Source organism: Ciconia boyciana, chromosome 8 (genome assembly GCF_034638445.1).
Source record: "Ciconia boyciana chromosome 8, ASM3463844v1, whole genome shotgun sequence".
NCBI lineage: Eukaryota > Metazoa > Chordata > Aves > Ciconiiformes > Ciconiidae > Ciconia > Ciconia boyciana.
Window position 1 is genome coordinate 38,042,546 of NC_132941.1, and position 16,826 is coordinate 38,059,371.

At 42.0% G+C, this 16,826-nt stretch overlaps 1 protein-coding gene across 1 annotated transcript in view; it reads right to left on the bottom strand.

The window, feature by feature from the left end:
- Positions 1-16,802, bottom strand: part of TSPAN14 (tetraspanin 14) — a 42,587-nt gene extending 25,785 nt beyond the window's left edge. The window contains exons 1-2 of the mRNA XM_072871396.1: positions 16,449-16,802; positions 854-951 (exon numbers count right to left, since the gene is read on the bottom strand). Of these exons, the coding sequence (XP_072727497.1) occupies positions 854-934 (81 nt within the window). The 5' untranslated portion in view covers positions 935-951; positions 16,449-16,802. The remainder of the gene's footprint in view (positions 1-853; positions 952-16,448) is intronic.
- Between the last annotated feature and the right edge of the window lie 24 nt (positions 16,803-16,826).

A 16,826-nucleotide genomic window follows, 5' to 3' on the forward strand; every position in this document is an offset into this window, starting at 1 on the left:
CTCACAGACATGTTAACTATTTCTAATGCAACACTATGCAGTAACCTTTGAATCACCGCCTTTTCCCAGGTAGTAGGTACTTCAGTGATCTTGACCAACATACACATCTAAAACCACACACTTCTTTTTGCACCCTTTCTGCATTCACAATTCTAAACAAACATAAGCAGGCTAGTCCCCAGCTAAGTATTTCAAGACAGTATCAGACAATTTTGCTGCCCACAGAGCATGACATTTAAGATCTTGACTATGTTGTAATGCCAGCTGTTGACACATCTCTGGAGCGGTTCCTTTCTTTTCTGCATAGCGTATTTACAGCTACACCACCCCAACACAGAGACCAAAGATGATTTGAAAGGAGATATTAGAAGAGACTTTTCTTAACAGGGAAGCAACTTATCATAACACTGAAGTGCACTTAAGGTAGCTTTAACCTTTGCCCAAACACAACCAGCATTTAATGGTCTCCATCATTCAAAAGACAAAGGCATTGTCAGCAACAGTAGAGACTATACTATTTTCTTTTCACAAATCCATTAAGCAGATATTTCCTTTCTCCATTAAATAAACCAAGAAAACCAGTTTTATCTGCTTCACTCCTTTTATCTTCACTCAGAAGGCAAGATACAAGGAAGGGAAAGATTGTGAGGAATCATTATCCATATCAATTTCAATAGTAGTTACTTTCTCATATGGGATAGGCTTCTTCAATTCCAAAACACCCAGGACATACCATACATCAGCTTGCTGCTTTCAAGTAAATATTTCAGCCTGTTCTCTTAAAGAAATATGCAGGAAGTTAGTAAGACTGAGGTATGCCTAAACTATTTCAGTCTCTACATTTTGTACTCACCCAGAAGACAATGTTGTAGCTGAAGAGCAGGTATTTGTACCAACAGCTGACTTCTACATTAGAATATCGGTAATAGTGCATCTTCTATAGCACAGCGTCTGCACAGAAGAGAAAGGATGAGAATTAGGTAGTGAAAGATTTTAAGAATAAAGGATTTTTTCCAGTTGTCTTTTGCTCTGTTGATAAAGGGACTACAGTAACCTGCACCATATGCCATTCAGAGGTATGTTCAAAGTCAGCTGAGAAACTTCTGCTGACTCTAAACTTCCTCAAAGTACTTGTTGCTTAATAATCCTATCTCCTTTAAGCACCCTGATGTGGTAACAGGGAGGGACACCAAAAAGGAAACTAGCTATACAGTTAGACTAGGAACATCTGCATTAGCAAGTTGACATTCATCTGCTTTCTCGCTCCTTCAAACCATTTTACTTAGCTGCCTGGACTTGTGCAAAAGTCTAAACACATACCCTGTGGATTGCACATCCAACAACCCAGCTAGCAAGGCGTTAGAAGGGGTCACCTGGAAAACCTCAGTGTCTACAGACTGCTAAATACAATAGGCAGTTGTACTCTGTCTCTTCCACATTTTAATGTTTCTTTACCAAATCAATACCACATAAGAGGCTTTATTCTCAAGAACAAAAGCCCCACCATTAAACTGCTGATTTGCTCTGCAGAGTTCAGTTTTCTTGCTTCCTTACATACACTAGAGATAAGGTTCAACTGCAACTGTTGCTCAAATATTTCAGAGAACTACAGCTTTTCAGAGTATCTTAACTAAACCACCTCTGCAGAAATGCCATGCATAGGAAAAAAACAGAGGACAAACTGTTAAGTCAAGAGCTGGAGCAGGGAAGACAAAGCACTCGCACAGCCCTCGCATTTTAGAGAACTGACCACATGAGTGCTGCATATGACAGACAAGCAGCAGTTCCACATCTCAACCCTCCACTCACTTGAGGTAAATGTTTTCCTCCCATAAAATGTCAGTGAAAGGCTTGCGACTGGGAAGCAAGCACAGAGAATTTTCAAACATCTCATAACTAAGATAAAGACTTCAAGGACTATGCTGACCTGCAGATTCACAGACAGCATACAAAAACCAAGTCTACCCAGCAAAGTCTGAAACCAAGCACCATGGAACAGAGCACTGAAGATCTCCGCTACATCCACAGCTATGAGAAGGGAAACTAGTTTTTTTTTTCAGAAGGCAATCTGTGCCTGGGTGTAAACAATCCCACTGGAAGAAGGAACAGAATATCAAATACCTGTCAGCTTTGGGACTCCCATTCAATACAACAAACAGCTTGCTTTAGCTTTTAAGTGAAATACCAATTATTTTCCAGGACAACTATGGAGTATTACCATCAGTGTCTTATTGGAGGAGCCTATTTTTTGAAATCTCAACACAAATATTTCAAACCTTGCCTTAAACTTTTTTCCCCAGGGCTAAAACCACAACATACACAAATAGATCAAGGACAGACTTCTCCAGCCAAAGAGACTATGGACAGAGATCCCAAACAGACTTTGAATTTCCTTCCAGAGGTCTCCCCGTGCCAGGCTTGGCTTCCATCTGGAAGCAGACTGAGAGTCCCTCCTTGGTCCAGACACGTCCCCCATCCCTTTTCAATCCCAGCCAGGAAGTTTCTTTGCTGCCCAACCAAATGGAAATAGTTTTCAGAAATGCAGAGATCATGTAGAAAATCTCAGGAGGGTACATTTTGGTAGAATACTCCATAGCTTTAAGTAGTTATGGAAAAAACAATTGGAAAAATCATGTGATTTGGCATACCACAGTACAATTGCAAGACTAGTGGACAGAGAATAATTTCTGCTTTTTTCAAGCTAAGATGGCCTGCATGAGCATAAGAGGAATTTTCAGGTCCTACCAAGAGTTGGTAGGTATTACACAAGTCATACTGATCCACTTGACATGAAGTAGATTAATTTGTGTATAATAAAGCCAGATATCACCTAAGTAGCCTTCACGCATATGCCACCTATGCAGGTTGCTTAAGATACATGACCCACAGGCAACTCTAGATTAGTGCATCTGGACAAACACAGTAGCAACAGAAAAATCATTAAAAGAAGGAATGATTCACCCTGATTCCATACAGGATAGAGTAAAAATGCCATACGAGACAAAGTAAAACTGAGTTAAGTCAGAACTAAAACATTTTTTCCTCAATAGCCCCAGCAAAGGAACTGAACACACAGAATGAACTACTTTGCTTGTTCCAGAGAAATGGCAGTCTGGAGAATGATTAAAGGATATATTGCACATTCTTACAGAAACAATACCTGCAAAATTTGTCAGGCTAGAGTGTGAACATTCACCATTAACACCTGAGCTTGATATTTCCACAGTTCACATACTGATTTCCATACAGTTTTAACCAAATACTGAAAACAAGTTTTTTTGCCTTCCAAAACCTCACCTCATAACTAGGTTCTAATGCTCACGGTTCATTTATAGCAAAAATACTTAACCTTCGTTAAATCAAAGAAAATTGTCCTTTATGTCAGTACAGGCAGTGACTGGAAAGGACTTTCCTTGATGTGACCCAGGCATATACATGAGTTTTGCAATATACATTCCTAAGATGTAGAGAGTTTTGTTTCCTCATGCCCTGGTTCAGCTTTAGTTACCGACCTTTTCAACCCATCCAGTTTCACAGACAACATTTAGCCATCTTACTATTATGAGACACAATAAAGAAAACTTGTTTAAACACTACTCTCCTGACATGCTTTTCTAAGCCTGCAGCTGAGAGAATACAAGAGAGGGAACAAATGCTTGGTTTTCTGAACTTCTTCATTTCAGTCTCTAGTTCCAAATGGCAATTTTTATTTCAACAATCAATAGTCATACACTTGTCCAAGTCAGTAAGTCTGATGGGTCTCGGGAAGACAGGGAAAAGGGGGGACACCAGGAGACAACAGCAGAACCCCACTAATCTGAGCAGAGTCCAAGACTCCATTTGGATCAGTGTAAGCCTGTATTACAGCAATACACTGGCTGCCAGCGCAAACATTCTCTAGATGCAGGCACACCAAGGCCTCCATCACCCTTCTGCCTCCCTCCCTGTGGAAAATCAGGATCCTGGCACGACAGAAGTGGCGACTGTAAAATGCACAAACTACTAATAAGAAACATTGCTTTTGCTGCTGCTACCACTACAAAAGAAGAGGCAGCAGGTGGCATTTAGCTAGCACATCATTAAATTCCATAAAAATGGGGTTCTACTAGGCAAAGAGGCTTAAAATATAGTCTGAGGCAGAAAGGCAAGCATACCATTTCAGGATCTAAAATACAAACATAGTCTGAAGTCTTACTTTTCGTTAGGTTGCCCTCCCTGGCACGGGGACTTACATCCAACTGTTCAAGTCCCAGTTTCAGTGAAACTATTCATAGGAATATGAGCATCAAAAGTACCCTTACTGGTAAACACCATTTCCTATAACAGCACATAGCTCCCCAGACAGATGTTGCCTTCTGAAACATCTGCCTACATAAAAAGCAGATTTGATTTGTTCTCTTTGCTTATCCTTATCAGGAGTCTTTTGGTTCTTCTTGACAGACCACCAAACACCATATGGAGCAGTATAGTCACTACTGGTGTGGGAGTGACATTCTGACATAATAAATCTGAAGTCTAGGTGTGTCTGACTTTAACCCCTAACCCTAAAAATAAACAGACCAAGCAATCCACTTAAGGCCACACAGCCACCTTCCCTGCGTTTATACTAAAAGAAGTCATGTTTCCTAACATAGGAGGCATCTGTTACCAGTCTAGAAATCTGCTACATTAGTATTTAATTTAATTTACATCACAGGCTACATAATTATGGTTAGACAATACTATAAAACATTTGGAAGATTACAGTAGTATGTGGGCAGCATAGACTAGTAACTTTCTCTACTGTGCTTCAGACAAAGCAAGTCACATTATGTCAGCTGACAGTAATCACCCACTCATGACAACAGGAATTGCTAAAAATTAAATACAGAGCACTGCTGCTTAGGTAGAATATATAATTTTGTCTTGGTGTTTACAGCTTCAGTGAGGGAAAAAAAAAGTAGTTGTTCATCAAGTGGCTACTGCCATTTCCAAAGCATTTCTACACCCACAGATTCCACTCTTACCTTCAAAATGCTACAGCAGTGATATTCATGGACTATAGATTTTAACTTTCATAAAACAGAAGCTGTGATATATTAATCTAATTTGGATATGCAGGGAAATCCTCACAGATAAGATGTTAAATCTAGAGCAAGAAAAACTGGAACACTAATGCATGTCTCTACATCTAGGTCCACAAATTCTTTTGACCCTCAGGAGGCATTAACTTTACAAGGCAGACCTAAGTCACACTGAGGTTCCAGGTTCAGCTAGTACTGCCACCACATGTAGTCCTGATCCCCTTCCCTGCCTCCTCCTAAAATCCACAACCATTAATCATCCTACTCAGTGGAGCAAACAATCATACAGCAAACCACGTAGCAAATCTTCAGATCAATCCTGTGATCTTGTACCACGCACCAAGAAGAAAACAGTTTTAAGCCTTCCAATTTACCTCCCCGGAGCTCATACAAATACCAGTGTGGGTACAGTCAGGAGGCGGCAGGAGAACGAGGATGGGAGGCCAGAAGCAGTGCTAGCTTCTGAGAGTGCTCACGGAAATGCAGTACCCCTGCAATACCAGCCTACACCAGCACCACAGGCTACACCACTCTTGAAGCTAACACACTGAAATGGATGAAGCTGGGGGAACAGGGGCAGAACTGAGGCAAGAGAAAACAGACAAAAATTTCATTTTGTAAACTGTTCGCTGCTCCCCCCATCATTCATCAATACAAAGCATCAAGTCTATATGAAGCTGGTGAAGCAAATCAACAAAGTCAACAGAAGAATGCACTGAGGAGCAAGAAGACTTTTTAAAATATAGCAAGAAATTGATGCACTTTGGCCTATCATTTGTTTTGATATGACTAAATTCCATTACTCCATCAACACCACATCTATATCAAAAAGCATCAGTTAATTCATTCAAGACATGGTGCCATTAAAAATAATTGTCATATTCTTTGGAGGTGCTCAATCAATAGGGGTTTCTTTGTGAAGTTGAAAGAAAGACTTATCCCTCACCAGGGATAGTTCAGACATTTTTTAGGACCTTCTGAAAATGGAGCAACTAAGAGGCACCTACAGACTACTCTTTCCACATCCCAGAGAGAAGCTGACCACCAAGGGAGTCTTAACGTTCAGCACAATATCTGGGTGCTGGGCATCAAATCTTCACATGTAAGGACTAAGCTGGTGCAACACACAGGGCAAGAAAAACTGACAGGATTTGGAGCTCTTACAGGCTAATCTGTTCCTGGAAACAGAGATAGTAGCCCTGTGGATGATTCAGGAACTCCCTGCAAGCATGCGTCATCTTTATGTTTGTAATTTTGTCTCCAAGGAACTCTGAATGGGGCCTCACAAAGAAGATACAAGCTTCTCTTAATGAATACGAGTATAGTGTATTTACTTCTGCTGCAGTCCAGAAGAGCAGAGAAATATTTGCTCATTCTTAGAGGAAACCTGAGGATTATTCAACAAAAGGGTTTTTTTAACCTGAAAGACTCATGATGCAAGACAGATATTGCTAATAGGTTATCCCTGTTTTACTAGAAAAAATAATGGCAGAGAACAGATCTCTGAATTCAATGGAAAACACGACCAAAGCCAGACAGATTTCTTAAGACAGCATCTTTTGGGGCTCTTACTTTTGCAGTGTGCTGAAGACTCAAAGTCCTCAAAGTAGGTGAAGAATATTTCAAGCACAAGTTGCTCCAATACAAACTTTACAAAACAATCCCTCTGAGCAGATCCAATCTCCTATACACGGGAAGAGTTTCAGGTTTCCGTGACCAGGCTTTATTCACTACAGCACAAATTGCAACTTAGGAAAACTTGTAAGGAACATACAATAGTCTTCCCAAACCCAAAATGAGGAAGCAGCAATTCAGGAGAGCTCCACTCAAGCTTGACAGACAACTCGCACTAAAGTTATACATGTGCTTTTGGCCAAGCCACTACTTATGTGGATGAGCTGTATCTGAAATACCATGTAAAAGTACTCTGAACTTAGACTAACATTCGGAAAGTAGACACCTTAAATTCTGAAAAATAATCTACATGGGCACTACAAAGCATCATCTTTTAACCTCTTCTGAACTGCCCACTTGACTAACAGTGTAGTCTAACAGGAGCTGGTGGAAGGCCAAGGCTTACATAAAGCTCATAAGGGGGATTCAGGTTGGAAAGCAGAACATCTGAACAAGAATTACTGTCCTTGGGAGAGAAGCACATCCTGAAGAAATATTAAGCTAATTAAAATGTTTTGGGAACCATCTGAAACAACTAGAAGTGTGATAAGAAGCACCCTCAACATGAACTATCCTTATTATAATACTAAATGTCACACCCCTCAAGCTGGAGACCCCGGACCAAGCAGAGACCCCTCAACTTTGAGCATGCACAGAATAGTAAAGTAGCACTGTAGCTTTAAAGTTGAAATAAGAGAAATGTAGACCTGTACATTTCTGTAATAGAAAACTGCTTTGTGTAATTACTTATGCATATGCATAACTAGACTGTATAAATACTGTACCTGTATGACCAAACTTTGTGCTAACTTTGTGAAGCTACCACCTAGCACCCATCTCTGCACAGATATGAAATAAAAATACCTCTGCCCTGTGTGTATATTGGTGTCTTGCACAGTGGGTAAACAACCTCACACTTTTGGGATAACAACTCTATTCAGCTACCCACTGAATTTTTCTAGGTTTATGCTACTTCTGCTCCACTGACCTCAGGGTCACTGAAGTAGTAAGTGAACAGATAAGAGACTTTCCGCTCCAACATACAGCAGTGCTTGACAAAGGCACCAACTAAAAGGCAATGGATCTCTTACCTAGTTCAAAGGAAGTCTGCTCAAAGGAGCTGACTGCAAATAAAGTGTATACTCCATATTCTGACTTAAAGCAAGAGATAGCACAGGAAGCAGAAAGAAAAGGAAATGTCACAAGTAAACGGAGTCTAAAAGTCAACAATTTTCCAAACATGAGGAGAGGAGTGAAAGACAGCAGGAGAAGGATCTTTGTAAGCTGTCAGGTTCTTTATTAGTATTTAAGAATTGCAGGCAACAGCAGGAATACAAGATGTAGGGCCTTCACCGACCTTATCCTCAAAAGCACTATGGGATAACCCATGCTCATGCAAGTTAGAACTCAGACAGATTACACCAGGATAAGTGAAACCAACACTAGACACTGTCACTACAGTTCTATAGATGGCTCATTAACATCTTGAGAAAGTTTGGAAAAACCTTTCACATCTATGAAAATTTTCTTAACAAAGCCATTGACCAGTTTCACCTGAATAGGAGCTTGCCTGTGTTGTAACTTATTTAGTATACCTTACAAACCACAAGCTATGTTCTCCTTTTACTTCACAGAAAGTTCAGGTATTGTGAAACACATAGAAGTGTGTCAGTCATTCTGATCAAGAGTTTATTCACTCCAGGGAGCAAAGCCTGTTAGAACAAGTAGCCAGAATAATCTTAGCTAATCAAAACTCCTCAGATGCTTTCTACCACCTCTCATGAGAGCAGATACATACCCACTCCTTATAACATCAACAGTAGCAAGGCAAAACTCAAGGTCTCAAATTAAAGCAAGCATGTAATTTGACTTTTCTTCCTTCCAACAGAAGGTTTTGGAACCCTTACAAAGCAAATATTTTATTTGAGGAGCCAGAACTTCCAGTTTGGGGAATAGTTTTATTTCTATTTAGTGATCCAACAGTAACAGAACCTATTCCATACACACTGTCTGCTACCTCCACACAAGACCAAAATGTTCCAAGAAGAAAACGGGTCCTCCATTTGCTATACCACTTTATATCACAAAAATAAGTCTCAACTTAAGAAGAGAAAAGACAGGAAGCCACCAACCTTCTTTGCTGACAAATATAATCTTTCTTCAGAGAACATCCTAAACTTTTAGACATATTGTGGCTTTCCTCCATTTCCAGGAATGCCACTTGTTCAAGTCTCCAGTTACATTTCAGCCAAAAAGGCTATCCCTTCATTTTATTTTTTCACAAGAGAAAAACAGGAGACTGATTATAGTAATATACACTAAAGAAATGACGAGCATATAATTTAGTTTGGCTTTTGTTGCTTGTTTTTTCTTTCCTTAAAAACATTCCTTGCTTTGGGTATAACATGCAGTCTGTCCACATTCACACCATATTTCTTAGCCTTTACACTGAAAGTTCCTATATATGTGTGTTTATATACTATATAAATACATATTATGTGTAATAAGAGATACATTTTAACAATTTAAGCCAGATCAAGGTATCTAAGTTTAAAAAGAATTCCAACATTGACATTGTTCTCCAGCAACGAGCACGCTAAGAAACGAACACATATATCTGTACAGTACTAGTTACTTTCATCACTTGTTCTGGTTAAACAATGCTGTCTCCATGTTATGGATTCAACTGTAAATCATGTCTCCATGAAAAACTTTTTTTTTTCTCCCCTCCAACCCTAAGTAACAGGACCCATGCTTTCAAACACCAGAAGAACACTTATTCCAAATGAGGCACCCTCCCAGCACCACAGGATGCTACTTATTGGGGGGATGGGGTGTTAATGTGTATTAGATTGGGGACAGTGCTTTCAAAGCTCACTTTCTTTTGCTGCGCTCCACCTCGTGCACCAATTGCATCCACAACACACCCAGGAGAACCTTATTTTACATGCCAACTAGGACTATCACCAGCTCAAAGGCCGTAAGAGAAAATAGCTCTTTGTGGTCACGTAGACAGCTCAACCACTATGTAATTATTCTCCCTACCAACTGACTTTCTGTCAAAGAAACGTACTTGTGCAACTTTCAAAAACCAACTAGCAGGGAAACCTCTAACACAACACTGGAAAACATTAGAGATGTGACAAAATGGCATTCACCAAACACCTCACAATCCTAACCACTATCAGCTCTTCAGCAGACTAGATGTCTTGGCCCAAAGACACAGAAATAAGCTAATGCTTCAGGAGACATAGCAGGTAGGTTTGCAGAGCACCCTGCACACTCCACCATAACACAAGTAAAAAGAATAAAAAAGACAAAGACCAAAGCTGCTCCAGGCCACCAAGCCCATGCTTGAACAGCTCCAGCCCTTCCCCCAAGAGCCAGTGCTCAGGCAGGTCATGAGAAACCCTCGACTGTCTCGCTGGAAGACTCTGCATCTGCCCCAGTGGAAGGAGGAAAAACAGGCTTTCCACCTCTCAGGATTATGCCAAGAACAACACAGTGTCACTAAGAGATCAGGGCAGCAAAGGCCATGAAGTGACACTGTCAGAGCTCCTTCAAAAGCAGACGTCAGTCTCTGCAATAGCCAACAGCAAAGGCACCAACAGAATTAGAAGGTGCAGAGGTTAGACACAAACACTTCCTAATCTGTGCCTTTTATTAAAGGAAAAAAACAAATACCTCCAGAGAAAAAAAGAAGTGAGAACACAGGAAACTGCCATCTTAGTAGGCTGACAGCATGACTGGTTATACAAGCAGCACAACTCAGGAAAAAAAAGAGCTGAACAACACCTTCCCTTCTCATTTGTCCCAGCTGGACCAAGGTCTTTCAGTTGAACTCCCTTCTGCTTTGCAGAAGCAGACCACTGCTATGACCACTTCATCAAAATACCCTTTGCAACCTCAGGGCACTGTACACTTTGGAAAGAAAGCCACCTTGTTGCCTTCTGAGAGTCATCTCACTAATTGCCTATCCATTAGTTTCAAGACAGATAACTTCTTAGATGAACCTTCTTCCTCCACAGGCTTGCAATGCAGACAGACTGAAGTAACTGAATACTCAGGGCAGGGTAGAAAGCTTTGCTGTTTTGTACCTTTTATTATATACAGCTATACCACTGCATTCATATCCCACACAGCATTAAGTACTTCCCTGAGCACCAGTTAATAACAAATTGCTGAGGGGAAATGCACATCAAGAGAATCAGCTCTGTATCCTGGCAGTCTGGTCTCTGCGACAGCAGGCTTCTAAGTCCAACATCTCAGGTGTCTTCCTTCAGATGCAAGTTACTTGAGGCTATTCCCTTTGTTTTCTACTCCAGGAGTTTCTAGATGTCAGTGTACATGTTTCAGCACTGATTTTATACCCCAAAGCAAGAGTAGACAGCTCTCGCCAAGCAGAACAAATCACACTTTTTGAAATATTAACATTCACAGCATTCAGCTGCCTCTGAATACTGTGCTTCATACTGCTTCCTGTAGCTGCGACTACAGCAACTGGAAGCTGCCCTGTTACCTCCAAGTCCATCAATTATTTAGAGAAAACACCTTTCCAGAGAGACTCAAGTATCTACTATTTAGTCTTTGAGCAGGAAACAAAAACCTTTAAAACAGGAAAAAAGATTTCCGGAAAGGGCTGTTAGGCCACACGAACAAATTTGGTTTTGTACACTAGCAACCTGACTGAAACAGAATGAAAAAGCCAAAATAAAACAACTCATTAAAAAAGCCAAAAGCCCGTATGCACACACAAGTTCAGCAAGTGCCTGAGCCTATTAGTGCCAAAGGAAGAGTCCCAACTACATCAGGGGGCTTCAGCACAGGTCTTCACATGGAAGACCTTTATCAATTTGTTATAAGTGCCTGCTGTCTAGACTGGGAGCGTAAAACAGAAAAGCTCCTTTGTAATACCAGGACAATATTCAACAACACTTACTGCAAAGATCAAGAGGAAGCAAAGCCCTATGTTTATTACACCCTTGCCTTTCACATTCAGGTTCAGATTAAGGATGAAGACAGTCCTAAGATTTTCAGCTTTTGCACAGACTTGAAAAGACAAGGACACAGAAACAGCTCTCAGAAGAAACACATGTAAGCAGGCACACTGGATAAGAACAGAAATTCATTCACTTACACATATCATGTATGAGCTTTACTACAAGGAAGAGGATAAAACACTTTTGCTTTGCTCCCAAAAAGGAAGAGAAAGGAAACACTGAAGCAAAGCAAGTGCTGACCCCCCCTCCCAACAGGGGCTGAGGCACACTTTGAACCAGAAAGGAAAATAAACTTACTTTTAAATCCTGCAAAGAGCCCTGAGTTTGGATACAGCTCTTCTTGTGGTCAGCATATTTTTTCATTTGCTAAAAAGTTTTCTGCATAAGTGATAACAGAATTCAAGTGTGAATAATCAAGCAGAATGATACTTCTCTCTCAAAGGGCTTCAATTCCAAGATTTAAGTCAGATTGGTAAAGAAGGTCAGCAAAAGCCTGGCCGTTCCAGTCAGTGGTTTCAACTGCAACCATCACAATCCCTTATTCTGTCAATATTTGAGGATCACCATTTTCTGCAGGTTAAATCTTTTGCTGTAATCCTCACCTGTGACATGCCTAAAATAGAAGACTTTACCCAACAATGATTTTTCTGCTCACTGACCATACTGAAAACGGATTTTATCCAGTCATCCAGAATAAAGAGAAGCTGTTTTACAATGCAAAAAATTCAAATCTAAGACCTTCAACTATATTTAATTAAATTGTGGCTGTTTTCAAAATGAAGTCATCTGAACCTAGACACTTCAAGTTTTTCCCCCTCCTTTTTTTCCTGATTGCTAGATTAAAAGCAGATCTCAGCCTTTTTTTTTGGGGGGGGGACGGGGGGGGGGGGACGGGACGGGACGACGACATGACACCCAAACTATTAAACTTTAAAATCCACACATATCTAACCTTGATGAGCTTTACTCTGATCACCTCCAACATTGTTCTTAACCTTTACTTCATCAGATGCTTTTGGCTGAGCATGAGACAAAGGGTCAAGAAGGAGGATCCTGTTCCTGCCCGAGCTGTGCTAGGGGCTGGAAGGCTGCGCCAGCACCCTCACACAAGCTACCAACACTACAGCTCTAGAAGGGCCACAGATTTTAGGACTGTGTAATACTAATGAGGAAGACACATGACCATCCTTTGGACATACAATCAGAGGCCACCTGGAAAAGGACCATTTTTTAATTCCCCCTGAACAACAGCCTGCAACATTTACTCCAAAGTAATGAAAATTATTGTTTGAGGGTTTGATTTACTTTATCTTAGGTACTTCAGTGAAAGAGCTTAAAGCAACATGAGAACCATAGCATGTTCATGGAATTTGTGAATTGCAGCCTGTTAGCCTTGGAAAGGCACCACAGATGCCAAAGTACAAAAGTCTGTTCTACCAGAAACAGGAAGTTTTAACCCAGGAAGCCACAGTGCAAAGCAGCATGGCACAAAAAGCCCACAAGCAAAAACATTCTTGATTCACATGCGAGTGAAGCTTAAGTGTCTCCTTTGCCTGGTGTCTGAAACCCACATATTTAAACGTACCCCACCCAATTGGAAATATTTTTTTTTAAGCAGAAAATTACGTAAAGGGAGGATCTGTAGGAACAGTTTTGACAATAGCTCTGTGAACTCCACTTCCCTCCACACACACCTCAATGAGATTTCTAATCTAACACAGTGAGATTAGAACAAGAGTTTCATTTATTCATGCTCAGCAGTGCTCAAACTGTGCCACACCTAATACACAATGGGAAACTTGATAGAAGACTGAGAATTAATCGTAGGAGTTTATCAACAGAAAAATCCTCCCCCTCCCCTTTTTTCCAAACATTCATTTCCAGGTGATGACCAACTGGCAGCAACACACTACAGCTTCATAAACTAAATATAACTACCCTCTAAGGAAATCAGAGGTCAGCCTCAAGACAAAACAATCTATAAGGGATCAAAAAGCATATTCCTCAATTGTTATTTAGAACTTAGCCTACAACTTAAACTTCTTCATCCAGATTATCTACACTTTTGCATCCAGACATGACCAAATTCATAACACACCATGTCAACAATTTTCTTGCTACATCTAAGAGCAAAAAGTTATATCTTCAATACCAAAGAAAGTGCCCCAATGAGATAGCATTTCAGGGCTCAGAGCCAGGACTTTATGATCCTTTCATTAAGTATTACAAGGCCTAAATCTAGCAAAAGGTAGCCCAGAACATACCCCATTTCAGTCCTGTCAGGTATGTTACATATATGAAAGCTCTTGCACAGACATTGCTCCTAACACAGTACTCACAAAAGATAATACTTTCTTTTCTGCCCACCCCCCACCCTTGCAAGGGGGCAGGGAGAAAAGAGGCTTTAAACAGGAAAACAGCATAAGATTAATTATTCTACAATGCACTAAATGTCAGGCAAAGCCTATGCCCAGAGGCAAGAATAAGACTCAAGTGAGGTTTCTTCTGATTTGGTCTTCTTACCTGGGGACTGAAGATAGTGCTTCGACACAAAGGAAGCTATAACTGGATCAACTTACACTAAATAAAAATCATACAGAGCACACATCAGACAGAGAAGAACAGTTTTCAATGATTTTGATTTAGTCCTAGACCTCGCCTTTAGCAAGGCCTTGTCTATCTATGAGTGAGATCAACAAAAATAAAACAAAACGCCAACCACGTAACTTACTTGCACACTGTTTTTCAACACTATTATAAATGCATTCCCAAACTTTTGGGAAGCTATTTCTAAAAACTGCTGTTTCAATGGCATTGTAATTTAAAACATGTAAATCTTCTAAGGACAGGCAACATCACCATGTTCTTCCCTCTCCACCCTGCAAGAACAGAGCTAAAAGGACATACATCACACCCTAAGAGTACCTTCTTCCAGTTTCATTAGCCAGAGGATAAAGAACACCATTCCAACAACACAGGTGTCCTGGATTTGTTTAAAAAAAGCAACCAAAAAAATACAAGCTGCAAAGTAGTTTCTCCCACAGCTCATTCCTACTTCACACCAATGACTAGACTTGAATTCCCACCTGACCCCTTCTCTCCCCACACAATTCCTCTGCCAAGCAGATAGTGGTAGCATCTCAACCATCCACACCCAAGCATTTAAAGTTTCACACACTTATTGTAAGTATAGAATGGCTCAGGAAGTCGTAAGAGCATGTGAGTACGGATATCTAACTCACTGATGGAGATAGCCAGAAAGGAGATCATCACCCCACTGAGCATTTATGAACAAGATACACCCTGTACTTCCACTCTCTAGGAGCTGGTTTCCTTCCATTTTTTCCAGAGCTCTAGGTCACAAGCTTTATGTCCCTATAAAAAAAAAAAAAAGAAAAGCAGTGCTGGCAAAATCTTACCCTGCCAGTTATCTTAAAATATCCTTCCCTTCACCACCACCTTTGAAAACCTACTAAGGAAGGAAAAACCCAACACAAGTAACTTATTTTTACAACGTTTTTTATTCAGAAAGGCTCAAAATTGAACCACTAAGTCTCCATTGAGTAAGTGAGGTAAAGTCAGATGTATGCTTAACAGCTTTATGCAGATACCCTGAAGTGTAAAATTGCAGTTTGTTCTACACAAAAAAAGCCGGTACTGAAGTTAGGCAGCTATAACACCATGGGTCCTGCATAATAGCAAGCCTTCTCCAGCTTAGCTTACACCTTCTCCCTAGAAATGCACAAGGGCCATTCCCTTCCTTAAAAAAAAGAGTTTACAGAGAGGAAAAAAAAACACTTTCCCCACATTAACCATGCATAATGCATTTTACTTGAACTCTCCTCATAGGGTCTGTATGCAGCAGCTTGTCGGCAGCACTCTGTAGCAGTCACAGACCAGAAATAAAACATTCACCTGAAACTACAAAGGCAACCAGGTAGAAGGTAAATGACCAAACGGGAACTGGTGATGTGTTTAATTATCCAAACACCCATCCTGGGACCCCACAGGAGCCGAAACAGGCCCGGCCGTTGAGCACGGCATCACCTGAGGCAGGAAGCTGAAAGGGTGTCAAGAGAGATCCCTCGCTAACATAGCTTACAAGTAATTAAAGTTAAAATTAGAAAAAAAACACCAGTTACAGGCCTCAATCCTCGCACACACGGAGCAGTTGCTTCTGCTAACAGCAACGCCTGGATTGAGGGCAGGGGCTGGCAACAGCCGGTGCAACGGCAAAGTAAGGAGCAGGCAAACGCCGCCCTGAGGCTGCAGCACCCCGAAAGGCCTTTTTGAAAAAAATTATTTTTCTCCTTTGTGGCACCTCACTCAACGAAACAACTTCGCGTGAACTCCCAGAGGAACCCTCGCCCGGCCTCTCCGGCTTCCTTTAATGGACAAGGACAATGGCAGAGGCTCACCATAGCCCCGCGTTTTCGGGAAACTTAACGAAGTCTGAGGGCTGCTACCCGCCCCGAGGGAGGCCAGCCGGGCAGCGCTTGCTCCCCGCCCGGTTCAATGGCTGCCAGTTCCTAGAGGATGTTGCAGGGGAGAGCCGTGTGCCGGGGGAGGGGGCTCAAAATGCCGGTGCTTAAAGACGGGGAGGTGGGGGGGGAAGAAAGGGGCATTCTGTACGGCGGGGACGCGACGAGACCCCCGGGGCAGGCGGCTGAAGGGGATACCGGGGCCGGCAGCGGGTGGGACAGGGACTCACCGGGGGCAGCAGCCTGCTCGCTAAGTTTCGCCAAGTTGGGAGGAGGGCGAGGCGGCGGTCGGCGTACTCACGAGTCCCTTCACTGCCTCGGCTAGTCCATGGACACGGCGCGGCGGCGCTCCCAGCCCTTCCCCGCGTCAGCGCGGTCGGCCACCGGCGCCAGGGCTCCCTCTCCGTCGAGCCGCCCCGCTGCTGCCGTGCTGCCGCCGGGGGCCGAGGCAGCGCGGAAATGCACGCCCGTCCCTCCGGCCACGCCCGCGCAGCCGTGCTCCACACAAAGGGGACGCGCAGGAGGCCCAGCTCTCCCTCCAGACTCCTGGGCCTCCAAGCGGCTTCGCCCGCTGTGACCCCCCCCCCCCCCCAGGCGTCCCTCGAGCT